General features: G+C 38.2%; 2 protein-coding genes across 4 annotated transcripts in view; one reads left to right on the forward strand and one right to left on the reverse strand.

Annotated features, from left to right (window-relative positions):
- Positions 1–971: 971 nt before the first annotated feature.
- On the reverse strand, positions 972–6,775 carry LOC144513381 (chordin-like). 3 transcript variants are annotated; one of them, XM_078244444.1, is made up of 3 exons: positions 6,692–6,775; positions 1,740–1,877; positions 972–1,448 (listed from the first exon to the last, which is right to left on the reverse strand). In XM_078244444.1, the coding sequence occupies exons 1-3, from the start codon at positions 6,756–6,758 to the stop codon at positions 1,396–1,398; spliced, it is 258 nt and encodes an 85-aa protein (XP_078100570.1). In that variant the 5' UTR covers positions 6,759–6,775; the 3' UTR covers positions 972–1,395. The 3 variants fall into 3 exon arrangements, with proteins under 3 accessions (XP_078100570.1, XP_078100586.1, XP_078100580.1); XM_078244460.1 differs by lacking the exon at positions 6,692–6,775 and adding an exon at positions 2,543–2,605; XM_078244454.1 differs by lacking the exon at positions 6,692–6,775 and adding an exon at positions 2,531–2,605.
- Positions 6,776–9,575: 2,800 nt separating this feature from the next.
- Positions 9,576–27,679, forward strand: part of LOC144515718 (chloride channel protein 2-like) — a 131,708-nt gene continuing 113,604 nt past the window's right edge. The window contains exons 1-2 of the mRNA XM_078246785.1: positions 9,576–9,817; positions 16,070–16,211. Of these exons, the coding sequence (XP_078102911.1) occupies positions 9,767–9,817; positions 16,070–16,211 (193 nt within the window). The 5' untranslated portion in view covers positions 9,576–9,766. The remainder of the gene's footprint in view (positions 9,818–16,069; positions 16,212–27,679) is intronic.

Here is a 27,679-nt window from a genome sequence, read left to right on the forward strand (position 1 = left end):
GCTCATGTGTATATATGGTCGGTTAAACACTGTAAATTGTATTTTAATGCTGAGATCTAAGATGCCAATTCAGCTGTTCCCAGCAGAGGGCAGCAGTGATAAAATATTGATGAGCCTTCCCTCTCTCCCTCTCTAGTCTAATTTGAGTTTATAAGGGAATTCCAAGTGTCATTGAACATAGTATATTTTGTATTAAAGTTTTATATTTTTGACTTCTTAATCAAAATGTCAAAAATGTAACCCCGTGTATTCCCCTTGTCCTGGGTCAGTCATTACAAACGGGCAGTGCAAATTCTAGTGGAAGTTTCCAAGGATCCCAAATATGTCTGAATTTTGGGGAAAAGTGTCAAAAGTGATGCACAAGACATTTAGAATATTTCCATGTGAAGGAATGGTACGGCCATAAAAAACATTGGGTATATAAGTTATACAGTGTGAATAACATACTTGAAGCTACTCTGTAAAGACAAGATTATTTCCTAATCTTTTTTTACACATTCAACTAAATGCACACAATACTGTCTGGCCAGCCTACTATGCTCTCTAATTATTGACTATGTAAAAGGGGTCTTTACATTGCTTTGTCTGACACTTGGTCACATCATGCTATGGACAATAAGAGAGGAAGATGACGGGTTGGTGAAACGAGGCAAAATGTAGAAGCACAGCTAAAAAAAAGACAAGACGCCGGTATGACAGGAATGCATATCACCATGTAAGATGGGAAGGGATACTCTATCTTAATGGGATATTTCACCGCTGGAAAGATTAATATGTATTTAAATTGGGTCATTTATGTAGTAGAAATGTGAAATAATATAATAATTTTAGAAGTTGGTGCCTTCTAGACCGAGAAAAGCCAAAAAAAATAATTTTTTGGCTCATATCGATGAAAGACAACTCCCAGAATGCACTTGCTTCGCTTCCCTAGAAGGCCATTCCAAGCCACGCCTATCGGTTACAGAGTGCAGTCAAGTCAAGTGGGTTTTATTGTCATTACAACCATATACACTGCATATAGTCAAACGAAACGTTTCACCGTGGCTCAAGTGGTGTTACACATTTAAAATATATAAAAACGGCATTATATAAAAACCTAACAAAACGAAATACGAGACGGGCTACATTTAGTGCACACATTATAGACTGTACATAAAGTGCAATTACTACTTAATGTAGAGCGTTTAAGACAGACAAGAGACAGGACAGACAACAGACAACAAAAGACAGGGCATAAGTAGAGAGCAGCATCTCCATCAGCTCAGAAGGCTAGCAGGCCTGGTAGCTGGATAGCGGAGTCCGGTACACTGTTGTTTAGCCATGTTGTTTCTTCAGCTCCTCTGGGTCCTTCGCAAAGAGATCGTCAAACTCAGACTCCCTCCTCCCCCATCTCTCTCAGGATGTGTTGTCGGTACACAAGCTGACTTGGCTGGGCACCAAAATGGGCTCTGAGGAGAGAGACAGTCCCCGTGTATTTAGCAAGACTGAGATGAAATTGGTAGGAACTGATAGACTAAAATAGTAACATATCACAAAAGAGGATTATTGTCCCAAGTTTGTTTTTTAACCTGTACTTTTCTTGGAGGAATTGTAAAACACGTGTTTGGTTGAAGGACAACACCTGCAACAGCTCTTGCAGGGGTAAGAAATCTCAGTTTGAAGTTTTGAAATAGTTCTGTCAAACCCACATTTTCTCTATATCTCAGTGCCAACCCTCTCTTCCTTCTTGGTCTTCTCACCTTTGTCTTTTTGTTTGATGAGGCCCACTAGGATGAGGACGAAGTTGAGGTTGTTCTCTGTGTCACTCAGTGTCAACATGGCGAGGCCTCCCATGCCTGAGTTCTCCTCCTCCGATGTCAGCGTTGAACTGAATGTCTCTGTACACAACACACACATGGACATTACCATATTGAGTATCTGTATTCTGTTACAGGACTTCTATACAAATACTTCTCAGTAAACAAAGTCCACACTTTTTAGCTACATTAATCCATGCAAGGCTTTTTAAGATTACATGAGAACGTATACAATTCCACTGCTTTGTAAATAAATATTGAGTTTACTGTGTATGATAGACTGGGTACAGTACACTTTTGCTTTTTCCATTACCACACCAAACTAGGGAATGAAAAGTGACTTTTCCTATGACATTTCCTTTACTTGTCTAATAAAATATCAAACAATACATTCTTTAGTAAATTAGATCATAAACACAAGCTTTTTTGTTCAGTTGGAACAGTACCCAAGTACAGTTGAGACACCCATCCATAATGCTGTAAACATTTTTAGTTTCTATTCAGTATATGATTTGATTAGTTAAAAGTAGTTCATTTATAAAACATTCTATAGTAATGGTAAATAGTGATAACATATTTCCTTTTAGTTCATCACTTTAATAACAATTATAACAGTAACAGCAATAAAACAGATGGACATCAAAGGCCTAAATAAAGCCCAAATAACCCAAACATAATTACAATAAACATAAATAAAACATAATAGCCTTTGATATATTGTGTATCAATTGTACCCCGTAGACCACCTCGAACAAGTTTCCCACGACCAAAGAGGATGCTAGTACGCATGTCCGAAGCAAAAAAAAAAAAATAAATCACAGCTCAAGCTTGTCGCGCACGCAGGTTATTTAAGGTGTTTCAACTGATCTAGAAATGAAGGAAACAGTACGTTAGTTCAAAAAGCCAAAGAGAAAAACACACTAGAGACTTCTAATGCACTCGAGAGTTATTGGCCGAGTAGTAGGCTACTCTACCATGTGAAGGCAGTGAACAATCTGGCGCTGACTGTAGGAAGCTCAGGGATTTTCAACAGGAGCTGTTGCAACCAGTGATTGCAACCAGGTGCGCGGCTGATGAGGTGATTGCAATCAGGTGCGCAGCTGATGAGGTGATTGCAATCAGGTGCGCAGCTTTGCCAGGTAATCCGTTCCAAAGCCCTGCCCGAAACCACACCCACATACAGGAAGGTGGAAACAAAAAAAACTGAATAAAAAAAACAAAACCCTGGGTGCGACAGCACTGACTGTAACACATTTAAAAAATATATAAAAATTAGGGCTGTCAAAATAACGCGTTAATTTCGATTAATTAATCTGAGAAAAAATAACGCGTTAAAAAAAATGAACGCAGATTAATCCATTCCATATTGACGTTTGCATACAGACGAAAATCTGGTGCCACTGATATGTCTGCGCTTCTCTCTGATGCTCGAAAACAGACGTTACAGGAAACACAAACCCCGCTGCATGTGACGCTAGTTAACACAATACTCAACAGCAGCTAACGTTAGCCTACCGCTAGCTAGTAGCTGGATTAAACACGGTTAAAATGCTGACAGCTAACGCTAAACGGTGTAAAGTTTGACTGTATTTTACTGTAGAGGATTCAACACCGGTATGTAACAATCTGCAGCTGTCGTCGGAGAAACAACACAGACGGTGCGTTCACTGAAACTGGTAAACTACAGTCTCGTGGTGCATTTGAAGTTATTGTAAATGTCCTTTTCCTATCTGGTTGTTGTTTTTGTCGTTCAACAGCAATTTACTAGTGAAATAAGTTATTGTTATTGTTATACATTATTATTAAATCATTTAATTTTGACCATATGGCCTTAGCAATAAACAATGTCACCAACTGTTGTTTAGTACCCTTTTTTTTTTCTTTTCTTTTTTTACTTTCTTAAAAAGTATCGGTTCAGGCACCATTAATTATGTATGCGATTAATTTCGATTAATTAATCACAGAGTATGTAATTAATTAGATTAAATTTTTTAATCGATTGACAGCTCTAATAAAAATAAATTAAAAAAACATCAGAATGCCATAATATCCTGCATGCACACGCGTCAGCAAACAGTGCCCTGTGTATGATGATCTTCCCCCCCCACTTCTTCTCGTCTGCTCACCAACATATCAGTTTACTGATTTATCGGGATAATATTGGCCTTTTATTAAACTCAGTCTTGTATACCTCTGACCTGATGGAATGGAACTTTGTAATCTAATGTTCAGAGAATGATTTAAAGATGTTTAATCTTTAGAAAAATGTTCTTATAACGTTAAATGTTAAACTAAGACATAAGATTTTAACTGCAACATTCAGAGGATGTTTTGAGGATGTTGTCACGGCCACAGATTATGTTACATGATAACAAAGGAAGAATATTCTCAAAGAAACATTCTGACAATGTTTTCAGGATGTTATTAAGGTCTCAGATTACAGAACGATTTTTATTAAACGTTCCTGTAATGTGATGTGTAAACAAAGGGAGGACGTTCTACCTGCAACATCCTGAAATGATTTTGGGGATGTTGTTGAGGTAACAGATTACAAAATGTTTTGTTTTTTTATAAAACATTCTCACAATGGTAGCTACATAATAACAATGGAAGAAAATTGTCGATGAAACATTTTGAAAATGTTTTGAGGCTGTTATTGAGGCCTTAGGATAGAATGGTTTACATAAAATGTTCCTGTAATGTGACAAGTTAACATAGGTAGAACGATCTACCTGCGACATTCTGATGATGTTTAGGGGATGTTGTTGAGGTAACGTTTTTTTTTTATATAAAACATTCCCCACAGCAAATTTCTGGAGTTGAATAATATGGAGTTAGTCAGACAAAAAAATGTTAGTGTTAGATTTCTGGAGTTTATTTTCTAAATTTGACTACAGCTTTTGTTCAGGGATACTATTTGACCGGTTTATATTTCAGTGTTCATTCGTTGGGTGTTGAGGAACGTGATTCAACTACTCCTGTTTTTTTCCCTATAATTCTGGTTAAAATAACAGCCTCGCCAGCAACAACAACTACATTGTGTTATCTACACTGGCTGCAGAGTGGGACAGTGACATGACTTCTCTTCTCATCTTCATCTTCACTCCACAACCACCTGGAAGGAAGCGGCCCAAGTAGATCAGTGTTGGAGAGGAAACAGATAATTTGCTTAAAGGTTTGTCTAGACAATCTAATTCTATTTCAAATACTGTGGTCCACTCTGTATTTTTATTTTTTTTTTAACTTATGGCTTGTATGGAGATGTTTTTATTTGTATTTCAGTCTTGACACATCATTGAAGATCATGACCATTGAAGGAAACCCCCAGCCATATCTTCTGGCCACAGGGACTTCACTTAGTTTTGTTTTTTTGTAAAATATGACACATATTTTTTGCAGACTACTCTGCACAATATTGATAAAGGCAAAGGGGTGATTTCCTTTTTTTGTTTTGTTTATATGTATTGAGAGTTGTATTGTTTCATGTGTGACATTGTTGGCTTAATAGAATATATTTAAATGTATCAGCTAGTTAGCTTCCCTTGCAGCATTATAATGTGAATATGTGAATATTTGCTGTAACATGTTTACACTGTAAATAAAACACAGTTCTTGATATAACTTGCCTTTTACAGAGGTTACCACACACAAAATAAATAAATGAATGAAAAAAGTAATTCCGTTGAAAGACTTTTGAATATCAACCATTTTCTTGTGTTAGTCCAATTCCAATAGTTAGGTAAATTATCAAAGTCATCATAGTGACAGTGATCAGTTGCCCAGGAATGTTGTGTCGAACAATTATAAGAAGTTTGTGACATAATGGTCTAATAATGTTAAAATATTTTAACAAAAATGTTTCCACAAAACATTTGAATAATGGTTCTAAAGCATATCCTATTCTAAAATAACATTCTAGGAACATAAAAAAATGTGCCACTGAAAACATTTTAAGAATGTTACGGCCATAGACTGTTAATATTAATGGACAAAGCATCCGGTTCGGCGAAGTGCTGCAAATGTGGAAGTGCCTTAAACCTGCATTCTATCTGAATCTCAGCAGGAGTGTGACCCGTGCGGTTGCAAATGGAGGTCGGTTTATGTAAAAGTCTATGAGAAAGTGACCCACTTCTCACTTGATGTATAAGTCTCAGTAAACATTTTCATAATGAGTTTATGGTCTCAATCGCTAGTTTTAAGTCTTCTGCAATACAGAATGATGTTCATTTTTTGAATTATGGTCTCGTTGATTTTAAAATCGGCAATAAAGCAGGGGGTGTTTTAGGGCGTGGCTAGGATGTGATTGCCAGTGAAAGTGTGTAACGTAACGTAGAGTGTAAGGGCTTCTCCCTCTCGTCTAAAAACATCACATCTGCAACCAGGATGGCTGCGCCCGTAACGGCAAACTCGACGACGGATAGCTGATCTCCACAAACCAATGGGTGACGTCACACATGCTCTGTCCATTAATATTAACAGTCTATGGTTACGGCATAATTTTCGAACAATGTTAATACTAAACATTTTAAGAATGTTACGGTATCATTTTCTAACAATGTTAATACTAAACATTTTAAGAAGGTTATCAGCAAATATTTTTAGAATTTTTGTATACAATGTTATCCTAGCTTTAAAGAAAACATTTTGGAAACCAAAAAAAAACTTCCCGCTAAAAACATTTTAAGAATGTTAGGGCATTCATTATGTTATAACAATGTTATTGAACATTTTAAGAAGGTTATCACCAAACATTTGTAGAATGCTTTTATAGAAAAACATTCTGAGAACCAAAAGAAAACTGCCTGCTAAAAACATTTTGAGAATGTTAGGGCATTAACATTTTAAAAAGATTATCAACAAACTTTTTAGAATGTTTTTAGTGAATGTTATCCTACCTTTAAAAATAACATTCTGGGAACCAAAAGAAAACTTGCAGCTAAAAACAGTACGAGGAAATTGCATGATAACATTCTCTGAACGTTCTTGGAACAAAACAATTTCCAAAATAAGTCAGTTTGTGATGTTTAGAAAAAGGCAATGAAGCAGGAAGGCAGTGTCACTGTGCATGTGTGTGTCTTTTGAGTGTTTATTGTTTATTATTGCAGAGTCGGTTATGGAAGAAAAAGTCAGAGTTTGAGCATAGAATCATGGAGTGAGAGCATTTATCACACCAGTACTTACTGTAATTTTTTGGAATTAATGGAAGCAAGAGGGGATGATTTTCTATTTATGTGATGTCTTACCATGTCTAACTGTCCCTTGGGGAGCAGTGGTCCCATCTGAATCCAGGAAGCCTATTTTACTGGGGCGGCCCATTCTGATCAGTAAGGGAAGACAGAGAGATAAAAGATGACTAAATGTAATGCCTTTTCATAGACATAACTCAGCTATTTTACAACTTCTTCTTAATTCTGAGTGCTACATAAAAAGTATGGTTGAAACAACAGATTGTGACATTTATAGAAGAAAAAATGAGCAGTGATTCAACTGAGGCTAATCAGAAAATGTGTTACAGTAAAGAGTTACCCAATGCTGTTGTTTGTTCAGTGTTTGAATTAGATAACAGTATGTTGAGTGTCACATATAATATTATGTTAACTTACATTTGTGTGTCTCTGAAAAAGAATTTACTATTTGAAAAACATATGTTGGAGACACAGACATACACTGGCATGATCCTTTTTTGTCTTTTATGTGAAGACATGCACACACATAAACAGCTTATTTACACTTTCATCATTCCATCCCATTGCTTTGTTGTCAGCTGTCTAATTTGCCATTCAGTAAGTGTGTTTAGCCCTGGTGGCCTTATCTGTCACTTAATATGGATGTGACAAATGCTGTTTTTATGCATTCAATAGAAGAATACAAGAGAGTCGAAGCAAAGGAATATGAGGTTTATGTTTGAATGTTTCAGGGCTGAGTCTAGTATTAACAACACTTGTCTAACACCACATACTTTTCCATCTCTTATATTTTGACTCGTCCTGGTCTCAGTCACAGTTAGATGTTGACTTTTTTGTCCCTATAAAAACTAAAATCACTAATGCATGTGATCACAAGCTTTGGAGACTGAAAAAAAATGTTAATTGAAGATACAAGCGAATACTTTTTTTCTTCAAGCATGATGTTTTGAATTGTCCAATGATGTAAATGCTGCTCCTCTGCGTTAAAATGAGCCATTTCAGGTGGTTTGGGCATCTGATCAAGATAGCTCCTGGTCACCTCTTTGCGGAGTTTTTCTGGCCATGATCAAATAGGAGAAGGGCACCAAGGCAGACCCAGAACGCACTGGAGACGTTAGATCCCATGTGGCTCGGGAAGGCCTGAGGATGTGGAAGATTTTGTTTTTAGCCTGTTGCCAACACAACTCGGATCCGGATAACTAGTGTAAAATAGATATGTTGATCATCAGTGTTTCTGCTTTTCATGCACCTCCAGTCATTTTTCATTGAGAGGAAGTAGAGCTATCATGAGATTTATGAATGAGAGCCCTTGTTTCTCCTTGAAGAGAGCAGATCCTCAAAACTTGGGGGTTAAACTACAAAGCCTGGCACTTACAACCAAGATTTACACAAAGAAAGTCTGTTCTAATGATTACCTGCCCACACACATATTGTGTTGAAGTGGAAAACATCTATTTTTGTAGAGCTCAAGTTCAACTGCATGCTGACAGCTATAGGTTCCCTGTATGTGTTTCACATTGCTGCAAAGAAACATCAAACAATTCAGTTTCTCAGAATCAAGTTTCTGAAGTGTAATTAAATCAAGCAAAGGGTTTGACCTCGGGGATAGATATCCTTTGCTAAAAGTTGAAATCTAACTGGTTATGTCTGATCATCTGAAAGTTTGAAAGGCCCCAGCCACACAGAGCTGTGTGCAGAAGCAATTTTCTGTCCACTGATCCACTTTGGATTCATCTCCGGTCAATGTAGTTTTTCTGACTTTTATTTCAAGGCATAATCTTTCAAATGTGGTTCTACTCTTACAGTATATTATATTACACATTTTATATTTTATAATATCATTGATTTGTTCAACAATGATTTTGTCAACAGCTTGTGACACTAGAGATGAAAAGCAAGGGATCGCCAAAGTAATCAGGATACGTCAACTGGAAACCGTTCATAATTATGGGCCAAACCATCCAGTAGATGTTAGGATATTTGACTGGTTATTGAAATGTATCTCCTGTTGGCAGGGCTCGATGGTGTTTTATGCCTCCAACGTCGCCTTCGAGGCAGCTAACCCTAACCTTAACCCTAAACATAACCATTGCTGTGTTGCCTGGAAGGCGACTTTGCGGGCAAAAAACACCAAACACCGTTGGCAGGCACTACTGTAGATTAAAAGTTAGAGGCTCACCAAGTCAGAAGGCTTTATTCTTGGGCACCCTGGATATATGTAGGTAGTCACCTTGAATGTTGGTAAACAATTTCTTGGCCACTCATCAAATAGTTATGGAGATATTTCAGTCTGGACTAATAGTGGAATGACTGACAGACAGAGAGACATCCCCATCCAAAAAGTTGTTTAATGTTATGACCTACCTTGCATCACCCTGTGCCTTGTCACTTGCTTTAGTATTTCCCAGAGTGGTGTGGGCTTAGAAATGGCACACTCTATGCCCCAACTAAGTGTAGTTGGGGCATACCCATGCTTGATTTAATTTGAGCTTCAGAAATGTGATTCTGAGAAACTGAAGTGTTTGATGTTCTTTTGCAGCGATGTGAAACAATTACAGAGAAGCCTATCCTGAGCTGAACGCTACAAAACTACAAGATGCTTACCACTTCAACACAATAAGGTGTGAGTAGGTCAACAATTAGAACAGCCTTGCTGTGACAGAAACTAAAGTCAGTCCAATGCTTTAATCACTGTCCAACACACAGAGAGACATCGCTGTCGATTTCCTCTCAGTTTCAAGCTGAAAACGTTTCATCAAGTCGCCGGGTAGAGACAGCCGAGCCATGGCAGGAGACGGGTCGGACCAGCGGGCGCTGCAGTATGAACAAACTCTGGTAAGTTTGTCTTGTTGCCAGTCTGAACTTTGTTCACTGGGCACACAGTACGTGCAGTCTCCTGGCATTAAGAGGGAAGCCAGACTCCACTGACAAATCTTTATTGTTAACGCTGCTGGCTAATTGTACACATCTACTAATTACATGATAGCGAGCAGTGTAAAATTGTGGTCAAAAGTTATATTTAAATGAAATAAATGTGTGTTGATGAAATTTGCGTACGTCGAATGAAACCGTGTCTCTATCTCTGTTATTCGTGAAGTTTGTACTTGAGTGTGTTCTTTTGCTGACCAAGGGTCAACTATAAGTTGTCAGTTGTCTTTAAGCAAAGTTTAACCCCCTTGTACACTCACGTGAAAGTGACAGAGACTTGTCGGAAGTCGCTGTGTAAGTGGTGATATAAGGACACGTTTCTATTAGAGATTGCTCCGATACTGCCTAAAACGCTGGTATCGGTATCGGGAAATACTGGAGTTTAAGCACCGATCCGATACCACGTAATAACGCCCTAAAGAAAAACTACGTTAAAGAAGTTTATTTATGTTCTTTTTCCGTTATAACTGACTGTCAAACTGCAGAATAAAAGAACGTTCTGGGTGTTCATGTTTCACAAAGAGTTTAACCTGAGCCAGACCGACAAAGATAGAAATCATATCACATCCATACAGGGATAATAGTATACTATACATATTATTATGTTAGAACATAATAAAATATATGACGCACTGGTATCGGATCAGTACTCGGTATCGGCCGATATGCAAGTTCAGGTATCGGAATCGGTATCGGGAAGCAAAATATGGTATCGGACCATCTCTAGTTTCTACATTGTCTCAGTCCTCACGTTGAATGTCTTTAGCTAGTGTTACAACAGTAAAGGGGCTTATTATCATAGCATCTGAAATTTGCAATCCTGTCTAGTCAGTCTAGTCTCCTGTATGGCGAGATTTTGGCCAAACTCCATTGCACTGTGCTTCCATGCACTTTAAGAAAGCAGTGTATATTGTCAAGATTGCAAATTAGAAAGTGACTTTATACCTTTTATGACCTGTTTTGAATTTAAAAAAATGTGCTGATAAAATGCGGAAGAAAAGAAACCCCAAATTGCCCCCCAAATGTTTCCCTTCTTGATTTTTTTGTCACTCCCATATTGGAATTTTACATGGATCTGGCGATGGATTTTAAGGCTTGTCAGTCAATTAATAATTTCTACCGAGTACGGTTTGGTATTGAGAAAGTGTTTTGCATTGGAACCAGCTGTAGATTTTTAAGATTTATCAGAAAGCTTTTTGTTCTTGCTCATCTATTCTTTAAAGTGAAGTGTGGTCTACATCAGTGGTTACGAAAGAGTCAACACGTGCATAGTGTTGAGCTTGTGCTCAAAAGTATGGTTCAATTTGTCAAAAGGCATAAATGATGGAGCAAAATGTAATCACTGCATGAAAATAACTTTATGGAAGGGTGGAAGTCTGTCTAACAAGAGGATTTCCTGCAAAATCATCACATAATTATTGATGTAGTTGTAATCATATTGCCTGAGAATAATCTAACAGTAGTACTGTACATTCAACCCAAGTACAAACCAATGTACAGCCAACTTGTGCAGTAAGCAAGATAATATGTATTATATTTGAAAATAAAGATGTTTTTTGCTTCGAAAATATTTTGGTTTCAGTTCTTACCTAGTTAATGTAAAACCTTTCCCTTTCCCTTTCTAATTTTAAAATCTGTCTGCCCAACTATGTTGAACTGATCAGAAACATTCCTGTAAGCTAACATGAGACTATCTACACATCACTTTTTACAGTTTTTTTTTTTGTATTGCCAAACAACAGTGGTCACAACTGAAGCCACATGTACAGAACTCTGACCACAGTCTGCATTACCAACAGTCACCTCAGCTAAACAGTTCACATCACCTGCAAAGGTCATTTCAAACAACACAACTCTTCACACATGTCTCAAAACAGGTTCAGTACAGCAAAACAGCAGAATAGTCCTCATCAAGACAACACACACTGTCACTCAGAACACACTGCCAAACACCAAAAACTAACAAACTAAAGGTACGTAATAGTAACAAAGAATTGTGGAGCTAATCCTGCCTCTCTCCAGCATCAGGCCACATGTTTTCATCATCACATTGGATGACCTGGCTTGCCATGCACCTGCATCATCTATAAATACAAATGAATGTGGCGTTTCCATTGCTTCCACCTCCATTACTTTCTGAAAAACAGTAAGTGCGTAGTGTTTTTCACATTTTTTTATAGCTGGGTATGTAACCTCAGACATCTTACCTGGACATATTGGCATCTTTGCTCTTTTAACAGCTGAAAATTGTTGAACGCAGTACCTCCGAATTAAGCGTCAATTTGGGGGTTTCAATTCAGGCGTTATTAGTTGTTTGTTAGTGCTGGTACCAGTGACAGAGAGGCTGCTGGAATCGTATTGACCCTTGTGTCACAATTGGCAAAGCTTTACAAATACCAAGCATGTTTGACAGGGACTTGCACAGGACAGGGTTGCAACAACAAAGTCGACCTTTTCACAGCATGGTTGCGGTGAGGACCCGTCAGACATGTATTCTGACAGTTTAACTTGAACCCATCCTCTCTGGGGTATGATACTTGCCATAGGTACATGTCCTTGATCCTCTGCTTTGACTGACAGTTCCACAATTTAAAATCCTGTACCACCCAGTCAACCTTCTGTGATTGTTGACCCCAATAACACAACAGTGAACTTGAGCTTTATGGTTCACCCAAACTGTGTGTGTGTGTGTGTGTGTGTGTGTGTGTGTGTGTGTGTGTGTGTGTGTGTGTGTGTGTGTGTGTGTGTGTGTGGCTAAATTTAGCCAGCAGCATGCCTCCTGTTTGTGTACATGGCAGACGGTATTTGCAAGGTTCCAAGTAAATCTCTGTTCATCATTCAGGGTTTAGCATTGTCAGCATACGTCAGACCATAGGGGCCAGGTTCCAAGATATGTAAGCCTGCTTCCAGGGTCACTGTTTTGTCCTGACATGCATGGAGATTTAGTCAATCTGGACATGTAGAAATAGCAGTGTAAGTTTTGCTTTGCTGTGTACTGTACACAACCATTGGAAAGAAAGGCAACATATAGAGCTTGTTTATACCATGTACCTGTTGATTTTGTCAGCTATTTCAGATTAAGTCTTTGTCTGAGTTCTGACATCAGAAGTCTATGAGTATTACTCATATTTAGGCAACGTTATCCTTATTTTTGGTAATTTTTAAATTTTCAGAAACACTTGAGCAATAGAGCTTTCTAATTTCATAAAAGTTTGAATTAGTTCGAATGAATTCTCTTTTACTTTGTATTCGTTTTGACTTGATTTTGGGAAAAGTGACAGCCCTAGTCTCCACCCTCGACTCTACATCTGAATTGTTACTTTTTAAGCATGGAATTGATTCCATTGGCGCCACCTCAAACCCACGGCCCGGTGTTGGTGTGGACGATAGACGTAATGTGCATAATATGATGATTTAAAAAAAAAATGTTTTTATTATTACATTTTTATGTCCACTGTAGACATGTGAATTCTGCTGAAAATATGCCAGACAGACTGTATTCCATTTGAAAAACAGCAGATTTGGATCTGTTTAGTTTGAGCAAATGTAGTCTGATACACTCTGGGCCCTCTCACATGCAGATAGATTCTTATGAAGTTGGATAGTCTAAAACTACACATTTAGGAATGAGGCTACAGTACAGTACTGTATATTCAATCATCCCCTGTTTCCATCTGACACTTTCCACTCACACTGTGGACTTCAACTGTGCACCACAGGGTTGGGTTTTGGACTTTAGTTATGGATGTATTCTAGGAAGTTCAAATATGCTGTGTGCTGATAAAATAAGATGAGACAACATTTTTGGCCATTTCATTACATGAAATGGAAATTTGCCTTTGGCATCCTGACAACAATAATAATAATAATAATAATAATAATAATAATAATAATGATAATATTAATAATAATAATAATAATAATAATAATAATAACTCATTACATTTATATAGCGCTTTATCATCACTCAAAGCGCTTCGGGGGGGCTATAACTCTCTACCACCACCAATGTGTAGCTCCCACCTGGGTGATGCACTACAGCTTCACGACGCCAGACGCAATACAGGTAAACGGACAGTAAACGGCAGCTAAAATACATAAAATATATTTTCAACAGCTGCAGTGCTCGTTTATTATGTCTCTGTTTAGGATGGTCACAGTAGAGGGCACAAATGACTTCTTGTATCCATTTTTCCAATTTAATGTCAATAATTGTTCCAAGATATTGTAAGTGAGTGTCCTGCTCCACTTCCTGCCCCTTCATAATAAAAGGCTGAAAGACGAGCTGCCTACTCCCACACAGCTCCTTGCTCTTTCTGACATTAAGGTCAAGGAAGCTGCCGCTGAACCAGGTGGCAAGGTGATCGATGTGCTGCTGGAAGGAAGGGCTTCTGACATCTTGCAAGCAGGACCTGGCACAAATCAAAGTCTTTACACGCGTTTATTTTTCTAATCCCAGGAAAAGAAATATGTCTCATCAGCAACTTTCATGCTGCTGTATATGAAATTAATGAAAAGCCTTGACGACTTTGTTGAGGCGGGTTTAAATACCTTGCTTTGTTGTTTGTTGTGGCCAAGAGGAAATCATTAGTGCCCTCCTTTCCTGTCCACCACCATGGAAGAGGGAGCTGGTGTCTGGGCGGTGTACAGTGTTGTGGAATTTTCAGAAACACCATGTTGTGGTATGATGAGACAAATGGAAAACTTAGACAACATCAGGTCATTCATAGGTCACAGGTCAGGGGACGAGAATATTCGGCCAGTCTCTAATAACCAAACCTGTTCATGTATGTATGTTTTTCTCTCTACAGATTCAAGGTGTGTAGACAGTTGCATGATAAGGGAATGTATTGTTTCAGGACTGTCTCCTTTTGGAGGTTGATGGGCCTGCCACAACAGGCCTTTCCTTAACAACAGTGCAAAACTTGGCGCTTCCTGTCTCTTGTACTGCTCACTTGACTTCTTTTGTATGTCTGTATTTGTGTGTGTGTTTAAGAGTACTTTGTTGTTTGTGTGTGTGGATGGTTGTGCTGGGTTCACAGTAAAGTTTAAATAGTTTGGAGCCAATGAGTTGAGTTATTCGGTTCATGTTGAATCTGTGAGGGTGTGTGTGTGTGTGTGTGTGTTTCCCTGAAGTAAAAAAACAACTTTTATCTTTGTAAATATGTATTCTTTTTCTGACCTCTGACCTTTATGGGGGCCGTGATGATCCAGAGGTACTCCAGGTTATGATAAGGTTTAAAGCTCCATTGTGTAATGTTCGGAGTTGATTCTTAGCAAAAAAACACTTTGTTCTTTCGCAAATACGTGCTCATTCATGTGTAATTACTTCCACCAACTAATCAAAGTATTCTCGTAAGCGTAGAATCTGCCATTCAGAATCATTACGAGCGAGTCGCTCGTATGTATTCTGCCATGTTGCGCCTCCATCTTTAAAATACATTAGCCAAAGAGGGACATACCTCCGCGTTTCGTGCTTTTACACTCAGTGGCACCGTGACAAATGCCAGGGGGAGAATACTCGCGAGTGCCGGCAGATTTAAAGCCTGTTGAAGATGGAGGATCACGCTGATACTTTACTAACATTAGCTTGCATTCGTTTGGGAACCTGATAGCTGATGTTAGCAATGAAATGATACCAAAATAACGAAAAACTTAAAACTATTATTACACTGGAAGGAACACTCACGGACGAAGTCGTACTTCTTGGAATAATACGGCCACCGTAGGAGTTAAAATGCTATCAGAATGGGAGGGGTTAGAAAGTAATATTCAGTTGGTTGTCATATACAATTTCACTGCTAGATGGGAGAAATTCTTACACAATGTAACTTTAAGAAAAGTAACCACAGCCAGTTAGCAGCACTGCACTGTATCTGTCTTTGCTACTGTCTCTCTCTCTCTGCCACACCAGTTTCTCTATATATCGCTCTGATTCTTTCACCAACTCACTTTATTCACATAGTGGCCATATTTGATTAGTGAAGAAGATGCTGAACCAGCAATATGGTTGTTTAAATGCCAAATCAATTCATTTCTCTTTTGGAAAAAACTTAAATAAAATAAATGTTCTCTCTGTTTTTGCTTGTGGGAAGGGCCTGTGGAATGTGTTTGTGCATTGAATATTTAAGCTAATAACCTTACTGTGTTGGTTTCCAGAAATATGGACGCTACAGCGAGGATTTCGGGGAGTACACCAAAGAGGAGGCCGCTCGGCTGAGGGAGAGTGGGCAGAGACGATCTGTCAGCCGGACCCTCGACCCGCTGGAGTACGACAAGGGACGCTGTGCCAAGTGTCGCTGTAAGTTTCTTACCACAGGGTCAATGCTAAGACTGATGATCGGTTCAAATACATCCATTTAAAATGGAAACTCCTATCCATAGACATAATTACTATCAAATTATTATCCAGCTCCTGTAATTCATGACACATGGTTTTAATGCTTCTGTATGGAACTGCTTCAACTCAAACTCTTACACTTTTTGAATTAAAAAACAATAATTTAGGAGGAAGTTTGTATAAAATCAAGAATCATTTTATTCTTGTAGGCAGTGTCAACATTTTACATTGTGATTTTCATTTAAAAAAATATTGGTATACACATGTATACCATAGTATAATTTTCCTGAATTAATAACAGGATATTTATCATTTATCATTCATGATAATTTTTTTATTTTTTCATTTATCATCTTTTTTTTATCATTTATCATATCATTCATTTATCATTTATCATTCATGACATCATGTTCTCATCATATCGTGAAAACATAAAAATATAACATATCTACAATCTGATATGTAAGAATATAATTCATCAGAATGAGTGTTGCAGCTTTATGTGGAGTGAATATTGATCTAATTGCAGAAGGCATTCACATCACTAACTAAAGAAACACTCAAATATCACTCGGCCCTGGTGAACAGAACCTATATAGCCCTTCCTAGAACCATCTTTATTTAATGTCTCTTTAGAATTATGGTAAAATAGCTCTCCATGAACCCTTTATGGTTCTGTATGATAAGAGATAAGATACGATAAGAAGCCTTTATTGTCAATATATTACAATGAATACAAGCCCCTCCCAGTGGTGCTTTAAAGAAACTATATTGCACACATCCATATATAACATGGAAATCACACACACAGTCAACCACAGGCAACGTCGTATACCAAATTTCATCATAAAACAAGGATAGGTAGGTTTTGATAGATAATAAATATATTGCACGGATCTTAATAATAATATAATATTGCACAGATCAGTAAAATGAATGTAAGAACCATAAAGAGAAGGGAGAAAGCCTGAAATGACTCAAATCAAGAAAGATTAAACATTTTCAACCAGTTTGTGTTTTAAGAAATTAAGAACTATGGATCATATTTTCACTGCCTAATTAAAATTATTATCTGTATGGGTACGATACTATGCTATGTAACAAGCCATCACACACTATCTCAATTCCGTACCTTCGCACTAGAGACTATTATACTCATCATAACACATGTGGCAATAACGCATGTGGAGCAATTCAAATTGGCCCCATTTTTCAAAGGAAATGTTGTATTATGAGCTTTTCTGGCTCTTGAGTTCAAGGAATATCAATTCTGAACACAGAGATATCACACTATCTTCATTGTCATTAAATAAAATTAGCCTAGTGCAGTTTTTTTACCATAGCTCTTTATCTGTTTCTTCGTATCTACTCATAAGATGTACCGGACTTATCTGTGATATTTCCAAGCAGTCAATAATAAGGTGTGCCTTGGAACAGAGTGCATTGCAGTGCTAAAAAGGTCAGGAACAGTGTTTCACCGAACGTTTTAGGTGTATTTTAATGCCGCTGAACTGAAATATCACATGGTCATTGAGTAGTCAGCACCCTTTTGAGCTAGTACAGCCATGAGTCTTCTTGGGAATGATGCAACAAGTTTTTTCACACCTGGATTTGGGGATCCTCTGCCATTCTTCCTTGCAGATCCTCTCCAGTTCCGTCAGGTTGGATGGTGAACGTTGGTGGACAGCCATTTTCAGGTCTCTCCAGAGATGCTCAATTGGGTTTAGGTCAGGGCTCTGGCTGGGCCAGTCAAGAATGGTCACAGAGTTGTTCCGAAGCCACTCCTTTGTTATTTTAGCTGTGTGCTTAGGGTCATTGTCTTGTTGGAAGGTGAACCTTCGGCCCAGTCTGAGGTCCTGAGCACTCTGGATGAGGTTTTCTTCCAGGATATCTCTGTACTTGGCCGCATTCATCTTTCCTTCAATTGCAACCAGTCGTCCTGTCCCTGCAGCTGAAAAACACCCCCATAGCATGATGCTGCCACCACCATGTTTCACTGTTGGGATTGTATTGGGCAGGTGATGAGCAGTGCCTGGTTTTCTCCACACATACCGCTTAGTTTAATGTCTCTTTAAGATTATGGTAAAATAGCTCTCCATAGACATGGTTCTGTATGATAAGAGATAAGATAAGATAAGAAGCCTTTATTGTCAATATATTACAATGAATACAACAAAATTGTGAATGCCCCTCCCAGTGGTGCTTTAAAGAAACTATATTGCACACATCCATATATAACATGGAAATCACACACACAGTCAACCACAGGCAACGTCGTATACCAAATTTCATCATAAAACAAGGGGAGGTAGTTTGTGATAGATAATAAATATATTGCACGGATCTTAATAATAATATAATATTGCACAGATCAGTAAAATGAATGTAAGAACCATAAAGAATAGGGAGAAAGCCTGAAATGCCTCAAATCAAGAAAATATTTTTTTTTCCAACCAGTTTGTGTTTTAAGAAATTAAGAAATGTGGGTGATATTTTCACTGCCTATTCAAAAATTTTCTTATTTTGTGTATGCAAAATATACCATGCTATGTAACAAGCCATCACACACTATCTCAATTCAGTACTTTCGCACTAGTGACTATAGTACTAATCATACCAATTTATTTGTGGCAACAAAGCATGTGGAGCAGTTAAAATTGGCCCCATTTTCAAAGGAAATGTTGTATTATGAGCTTTTCTGGCTCTCGAGTTCAAGGAATATCAATTCTGAACACAGAGATATCACACTATCTTCATTGTCATTAAATAAAATTAGCCTAGTGCAGTTTTTTACCATAAAGTTTTTAATACAGTTTGCCTCTCGGCCAGTAGCTCTTTATCTATTTCTTCGTATCTACTCATAAGATGTACCGGACTTATCTGTGATATTTCCAAGCAGTCAATAATAAGGTGTGGCTTGGAACAGAGTGCATTGCAGTGCTAAAAAGGTCAGGAACAGTGTTTCAGTGAACATTTTTAGTTGTATTGTACTGCCGCTGAACATACTGTAGTCTGAGCACCAGTCCACTGATTGGACTACTCAGGACAATTTCCCGGGGCATTTCTAATGGGACTAAAACACTAGATGACTCACACTTCACATCACACTATACATTGGTAACGTTTGGCATTAGATAGTACATTATATACATTACATATACATTAAAAGAAATACTAACAGTATATGCTCCATATAGCAGCCTGAACCATCTGAAGCATCACTGTCCAAAGGGTGAACATCATTTGAAATATAATTCTAAAGACACTTTGCTGGTGTAAACTACACTTGCTGCCCTACTGCTGTTGTTTTGGGAGCATGTTGGGCAGTGGGATGGAAAGGAAAGGAGAAGAAATGCTGCAGCGATGAACAAACATCACAACAATCTTCTGCTGTGAATGAATCCAGCATTTAAATGCACCGGTGGATCCATGTGAACATTCCCCCAGCTTTCTCCATGCAATGTTGGTGGTGATGATAATAATTACAATGTGTGTGTGTGTGTGTGTGTGTGTGTGGGGGGCAGATGATAATGAGATTAGATAAGATTGTGTATAGTACACATAACACGATAAAACAGGCTGTAAACACAAATAGGGAATGTCACTCAGATGCATGTGTAAGATGACAGAAGGCATTTTACTTCATTACATCACACACTCTCACTCTGACACACACACACACACACACACACACACACACACACACACACACACACACACACACACACACACACCCACCCTATCAGTTGCAGATGGTGTGCGTTTGTGGTCTATCTTTGTTCAAAAGTCTAACTTGATGACTTGTTGGGACTTGCCAGAGGATATCTATACATCCCCACACTGACTTTATTTCTCTCTCCTTCTGTTTTCACTCTTCTCCTTTCCCTGTACCGGTTTTATATTGTCAGTTTCCTTTTTTTCCTTCAAAGTAGAACTCCACCAATTTTATACATTAAAGGTGTTTGGGAGTGAATACGTATGTACACATGTTGAGTTAAAATCTTTGTGTCTCTAAAGGCAGCTATGTGAAGTCTGACTCAAGTGACATCACTTGAGGACATGTTTCAGTGTCAGTTGGGGCCAAAGACATCAAGTTTGAAAATGAAAGAAATGTAGGGTTGTGAAGTTAGAAAGAAGTGAGCTTACCAGACCTCTGTAGACCGTTCCTCAACTTTGCTTCAGAATCAAGGCTACATTAGCCACTGCTGCTAGCATGACACACGCAAGTCTCCCATTGAACTGTCATCAGTCAAGTTGCATTATGGGTAATGTAGGCGCCCGGTTTTGACAAGGAAGAAGAATGCATGGAATAAAAAAGACAATACCTCTGGTTCTGCTGCATCAATTGTGATATTTTCCTAATGTCCTTCATTAGTCTGACAATACTAAATACTAAAGTGAACATGCACTTAACCGAATAGAGATGGATTAAAAACAGGACACAAAAACAAGAGTAAGAGAATATGAACAACAATGTACCCACCCAATCTGGGCAGCTGTAGTCATTATGAAAATCAATTCACTATCAAAGGTAGTGACTTTGTATAAAGTACTGAAAGTGACTGGATAATATACAGACAATATACGACAATAAATCACATTTCATATCCTGCACATCTACAGCAACTAAAAGAGAACGCAAAACAAAACGATTCAGGCAGGGGTGGCACCAGTGTCATAGAGCAGCCTGCAGCACACAGCGTTGTTTCAAATATGATCAGAATTTTTGTTTGGTCACATTGGAATAATTGAAGCCTTAACTTCACCCATTAATCAGGATGCATTTGTTTCCTTGGAAGGGGGATTCCGATCTGAGAAAAACTTCATGACTGATCCTTTGACTGTGTATTTGATCTCCTTAAAGAATAAGTTCAAAATTTTTCAAGTCTGCCCTAAAACAGTAGTCAGGTGCCCATATGAACACTGAAACACTGAAATACATGCATTCTTACAGGGAATGAGGACTGGAGGTTTTTTCCCCCCATCTCTTACATTAGAAGTGCATTGGGAAGAGATCTCTTAAAGACCAGTATGAACAGGAGTGATGACTGCAAGCAAAACTTGTATCAATCTTTTTTTTAATATGGGCACTTGACTATTCTTTTAAGAAATACGTGGAAATAGTGAGCCTACTTAAAGGAATAACAACCTGCCACCAGAAAAAAAGATACTATCTGGTTGATTGCTGTGTGTTGACATTTGGAATGCCAAATATAGCTACCAAACAAAAGGGCTGCAATGTAATGTTAAGGACATCTGTATGGAAAACTGTCACACAGAAGCTTTAAAGCAGAGGAGTAAGGTTAGTTTGTTCTCTGTCCCTGGGTACATTTCTGCTACCGGGCATTTTCCTTGTATTTCTGAATGATGAGAGATCAACACGACTGAATCAAGTCACTGCTGAAGTGCTGTTGAGCATGTTAGTAACCTTTTCCTTTTGTGGAGCTGCCTGTTCTGTATAAATGGAGCGCCCTCTGCTGTAGAGAAGTGCTCAATGCACCCAGCTCATCCCAGCTAATCTCTCACTCTTCAGTCCTAAATGCTGCAGATCTTTGTGTGTGTGTGTGTGTGTGTGTGTGTGTGTGTGTGTGTCCTCTGCTCTCATCTTGGTGATGAGTTTTGCTGTTGTTTCACTGGCAGCTGATGAATCAGCTATCCTTCTTCCTCCTCCTCCTCTTCTCATCCTCTTTGTAGGGAGCATGACACCAACACCCCAGAAATTGAATTGATTTGTCCCTCAGCAGGTAGCTTCAAGCAGAAGAGATTTGATCTAGATTGCACTGCGGCCATGCACACATTTTTATCTCTGCAGGAGAAAAAGGCAAATATAAACATACACAGAGTGAGCGAAAGGCATAATACAACGACGACAGGCTGAAAATATATGTAAATATTAAGTGACACATTATTCTTCATTGCTGCTGTGGGTTTTTACTGCAGCTTCTGTGAGGGATGCTCACTATCACTTACATACACACAAACACAGTATTCCCCTGTTTAGATCAGCACAATCTCTATTATGTCTCACAAATACTGTTTTGTTATTTATATTTTATACAAATGTACATGCACACACACACACACACACACACACACACACGGAGAAACAAACACACACTTTCCTTTTCATTTGCTGGTACTTAATGATGCTGAAATGTGCAGCTGGCCGCAGAATTGCCAGCCTATCATGTGTACTCTCTGGCCCTGAAGGAACTGTCATCCTTTCAACAATGTGTTTACAGCGTGTCTGATATGCGGGCACAACTCCGCCAACAGCCAGGCAGTCCCAGCAACTCTAGGCATGGTTTGTGGCGAAATCTAATGACAGCAGAGTAGCTCCAACAACAGGTAGTGTCTCTGTAATTATGGCCAGCAGTGTAGCAGACTGCTGGCAGTTCAGTGTACTGTAAATCCTGTTAGTATACATTGTCAACTTTAATGTTTCTCAATTGTTATGGAACAATATGAAAAATATGGCCCATTTTAGATTTTTTTAATTTTTGGTCCGAACTGGTGGAAAACCTTCTGTCTAGTTTATATAACACAAAACATGAAACATGAGCTATGTTGGCTAATTTTGTTGTTATATGAAACAACTCTGATGTCTAATAACCATTTAACTTTTTCATAAACACAGTAACAAAAACAATAATGGTAGATCAAGGTATATACTGGCCTCCAAAGTCATAATGCCATAAATTAACGTATGACCAGAATCTGATTTATTGATATTTGTTTTAACATATATTTCTTTTATGCCATAGATGTATAATATCGAAGAACTCAGCATGTTAAACTCGGAGTTACAACAAAACAAAGCTAAAAAAACAAACCAAACTGTTGAAGCAAGACACCAGTTCAAGCCAGCCTTGGCTAACGCAAAATGTACTTACTTTTTCACCCTTTTTTCCCTGATTTGAAATATGCTGTACACATTTTGATGAACTAACACATTCCACATAAATAAGACAGTAGCTAAATTTGATCGTGGAGAAAAAAATCTAGCTAAACTAGTCTTGCTAGCCTAGCTTAGCAAAGTAGCAGTAATTGTCATCACAACTTTTGACCCTAGAGGGACACACGATTTGGTGTTCAGGTTATACTTTATAACGACATATTTATACATAGGCTAACACATTATCAGTTCATTTATTATATTGATTTCAAGGTAAACATTGATTTAAAAAAAAAAAACCCTGAACAATACCAACCAAAAGGAAGGCCACATACATGTACATTTTTACAAATTTCACATCCAAATGATGTAGAATACATGAGACAACAGGCAGGTGTTTTAAAAAGATCTTTCAACGTAAAAAATGTGTTGGATACTCTAGCTCTGAAAACTCTGAAATTCTGACAGTATGCCAATTCTGTTCAAGACCCTTAGATGAAAGGACACCAGAAAAAAGCAACACAAGTATAGTGACTGTATTATCACAGTCAGAGTAAAGTATTTCAAAATTCTTATAATTTTTTAGTCTTACAATAAAAGATTTAAATCAAAGGCAGGACTCGTCTCAGTCAGATAGGTGAATTGTAGTTTTGCTGGTCAAAATTCAAAAGTCCAGACTTAGTCATTTTACGTGTTTGTACTGTGCTGTGTGAACAAGTAAAAGAGTTTAATTGCTATAACTTTATTTTCACTTATCTACTACAAAGGTCTGTCTTGACATATCTGCAGTTTAAACAAAACACTGCAGTGCTGGAGCCCAATATAACGTCTTATAGAATGTATTCATTTAATTTTTAGCTTTTAACTGGTGACTTTTAAAGCTTGACTGGTTCTGCCCCTGCAGCTATACTCCACATCTATCATTCGCTTATGAGGTAGAGCCAGCACCATTTAACAGACAGACATTCATAGTAGTGGCTTGGTAATCCTGGAGGTTATTTCATAAGGCTTCCTTACCTGCAGTTTTCTACCTGCAGTTACTGTGTCAGCGGGTGCAGTTTGCAACCACAATATGCTGTTCAGTTTTTTTCTGAATGAAAGAAATCAGAAATTGTCTTTAGGACATAATCCTTCAGTAATTGTGGTTACAATAATCTTAAGAGTACTTATGGTTGATCTGAGTTTTCAGTAGAAAAGAGTTGCTGTCGAGCAAGTATTTAACTGAAGTATATTCTGAGTTGTGTTGATTTAAAGGCAAAATGTGTCCATATGACAGATCGTACCACTTTTGCAACTAGTTTTCATTCATTTATACTTTAAGTGGTTAATTTCCTCCACAATCCAATTGTTCCTTCAACTGGGAACCAGTTAACAAATTTAATTCCCCAAAAGGTACGTTGCTAAAATTGTCTGATGTGATCAGCTACTGTATGTATATGGGGTAAAGAGTAATCACACGAAGGTCCCCAGAGCTGTCCAACAATACGTTAAGTTTACTGTAACTCTGATTTTAAGTGATGTCACTTATATGTCATATCTATAGTAAGCAGTTCTAAGAATACAAATACCACATGGGACTGAATGGTCCAGTCTCTGTTGTTCACTTAGCAATATGAAGTGCATTGCTTTTTATACAGGACTCCCTACTGTGACTGTCCATGTTGAAAGAGCATTTTATTTGCGTTGGCATCAACAATGTTGCTTCTTTCACCCAGCCAGAATAAAGTGGATTGAACAGACGATCAGAATAAGTGACCATTTGACATTGCCATTTAGAAAGCTCTGTGCTGCTTCTAAAAATATCTAAATTTAACAAGTATTTTCAGTAGTAAATGTGTCCACTCTTCAGGGGGCACTTTGATCACAAAACGTCAGATGGGTGGACTGCTGGGACCTGCTGGGTCAGGCCACCTGTCTTCAGTGGTGGAAGAAATCAGATCTTTTACTTGAGTAGAAAAATGGCCCCTGTGAGTACCATATTATCATGTGTGACATTATTAGATTGGGTTTAAAGGAAACCATGTGAGAAGTTAGGAGGAAAATGCCTCTTTGGTAGATTTGCAATAACTCAGACATCTGAAACATGAGAAAGGGGCCACGACTCTGCTTTTTGTAAGAGACAAGCCAAAAATGTTGTTTATCACTAGTTTAATCTTTAACAATGTGTTGCATCTAATAAGCTTAACATATTTTACGTAAAACCCTAATCTGCAAAGTAACTAGTTACTTAAGCTGTACAATAAATGTAACAGAGTAAAACAGACTATCTCCCTCTCAATTGCAGTACAGTAGAAAGCAGCTTTAAATTTGTATACTAAAGTACCTACAAATTGTACTGAAATACAGTACTTGAATAAATGTACTTAGGTACTTTCCACCACTGCCTGTCTTTCGTACATCAAATGCTTTTTGTTATGTCCACTTTTCTGTCCCATTAGTGTCAATCAAAGTTGTATTACATAATTATCTCAGTTTTGAATTTGGTTTATATAATTTAATATATTAATGATTGAATTGCTTTAGTGAATGACTTCTGTATGTCAGGGTTTTTACATGGCTGCTCATACAGGGAGTAAAACATTCTGGCCTCATAAGAGAAACTAGAAACTTCGAGCAGCAGAGCCGGATGTATGTTCACACCCACAGTGCCTCCATTTGGAGACCATAAACTGAAAAACAAGTGGCACAAGAATGAACATACTGTGTTTTCACTGACTGTTGGCTGTTCAATCACCCAGAGTAGTCCTTTGGGAAAGCTTGTTTTTGTGTCATCTGGCCAAAAGGGTGCAGCATTGAGCTTCACAGTGGCACATTCAGAAGCAGGTTGAAGGTAGAAGTGTGTGTGTGTGTGTGTGTGTGTGTGTGTGTGTGTGTGTGTGTGTGTGTGTGTGTGTGTGTGTGTGTGTGTGTGTGTGTGTGTGTGTGTGTGTGTGTGTGTGTGTGTGTGTGTGTGTAATCTCTGTCATGGGACATCTTCTCAGCCTCAGTCAGCCTGCTTATTCACGGTGAATTCATTTGACACAAAAATATCTGTATATTATTCCATAATCCATCTACTATGTTTTTTTTTTTTTTCCATTTCACATTTAATGTAAATGTTGGGATGAGGTTAACTCTAATATAATTTCCTTATTTAGCCACCAAAGTAATTTCATTCTATTTGATCATCGCAGGTGAAACAATTGAATTTGCTGTGGATTTTATTGTGTTTAAAAGGTTGATGGCATTAAGATACTGCGTCTCATTTGACACCAACCATTTCAGATTGAATCCCTGCACCAGACAGGGTTAAAAGGAAAGGATTACACAAGCAGTGTGATACTTTACTTGTGTGTGTGTGTGTGTGTGTGTGTGTGTGTGTGTGTGTGTGCGCGCAGCGTAACTAATTCTGTTAAAGGAGCTCAACCATGAGAACGGACATAAAAAATTAAGCTGACAAGAGAAACTTGCCCTGACACACACACACACACACACACACACACACACACACACACACACACACACACACACACACTGTGCAGGAGTAAGGTAACACAGTGATGCACCAATTCAAATCCCAGTCAAGCTTTATTTACCCACAGATGTGACTTAGTGATCTGATAGTGGTTGCCAAAGCAAATCGACATCATTCCCAGTGCCTCTTTTTTCCCTCTCCTTTTTTCTGTTTATTCTCTGTCTGTTTTTGCTGTATTTGATTAAATTAAATTTTTTTTTTTTTGCCTTTTAATTTGTTGAAAAAGTAAACTAAAAATTACTAAAAGTAAAAGATCATGTTCTTGTCGTTTAACAAAAGAGAAACGAGAAGCATTCAGATAATGAAATATCTATTTTTTATCTCTCAATCTTTCCCCTCTAGCTTTTGTGTGTGTGTGTGTGTGTGTGTGTGTGTGTGTGTGTGTGTGTGTGTGTGTGTGTGTGTGTGTGGAAAAAGTCAGGCTTTAGGCTGCTGTCATTCACTCTCTCTGCTGATGTCAAAGGCTCCCACATGGGCTCTCAGCATCCCAGAAGACACACACACACCGTGTTAACAGCTGTGTCCACTGTGGGATGAAATATACACAGCTGTCTTTTTCTTTTCCCTCTCTGTCTCTGTCTGTCTCCCCAGTCCACCTGCGCCGCTATGTCATTTAATTGGTTCCAAGCTACACGCACGCACGCACACATACACACACAGCATTTTGCTTCAGCAGGTGTGATGTCAGCAGGAGCTCAGCATGGCTCCACATGTTGCTATGGTGACCGACAGGCGCCTAGCGACCAACAGTTGCTCACATGCTCTCGTCTTCTTTCCTCCCTTTTCTTTCTTTCCCTTGCTTCCCTTTTCTTTTTTTCTTTTTTTTTTTTTCTTGTCTCCTCTCCTCTATTTTCATCTCCTCATCTTCCCCCTTTCTTCCTCTCCCTCACTTTTTTTTCTCCCATCTTCCTCCTATCTGTATTCCTCCACTCACCCATCACTGGTCATGTGAAAGCAGGATTGAAATGAGAAGCACCAGGCTGGTGGCAGGTCGAGGTGGGGAACGGACACATTTTTCAT

Source organism: Sander vitreus, chromosome 3 (genome assembly GCF_031162955.1).
Source record: "Sander vitreus isolate 19-12246 chromosome 3, sanVit1, whole genome shotgun sequence".
Taxonomy (NCBI): domain Eukaryota; kingdom Metazoa; phylum Chordata; class Actinopteri; order Perciformes; family Percidae; genus Sander; species Sander vitreus.

Excerpts from the sequence above, each read along its gene's own strand:
- LOC144513381 (XM_078244444.1), bottom strand. The coding sequence starts at position 6,758 with ATGCAATTTCCTCGTACTGTTTTTAGCTGCAAGTTTTCTTTTGGTTCC. Across the intron at positions 1,878-6,691 it reads CCAGAATGTTATTTTTAAAG|AGACATTCAGTTCAACGCTG; the intron begins GTAGGATAACAT and ends TGTTGTGTACAG. Across the intron at positions 1,449-1,739 it reads CATCAAACAAAAAGACAAAG|AGCCCATTTTGGTGCCCAGC; the intron begins GTGAGAAGACCA and ends CTCTCTCCTCAG.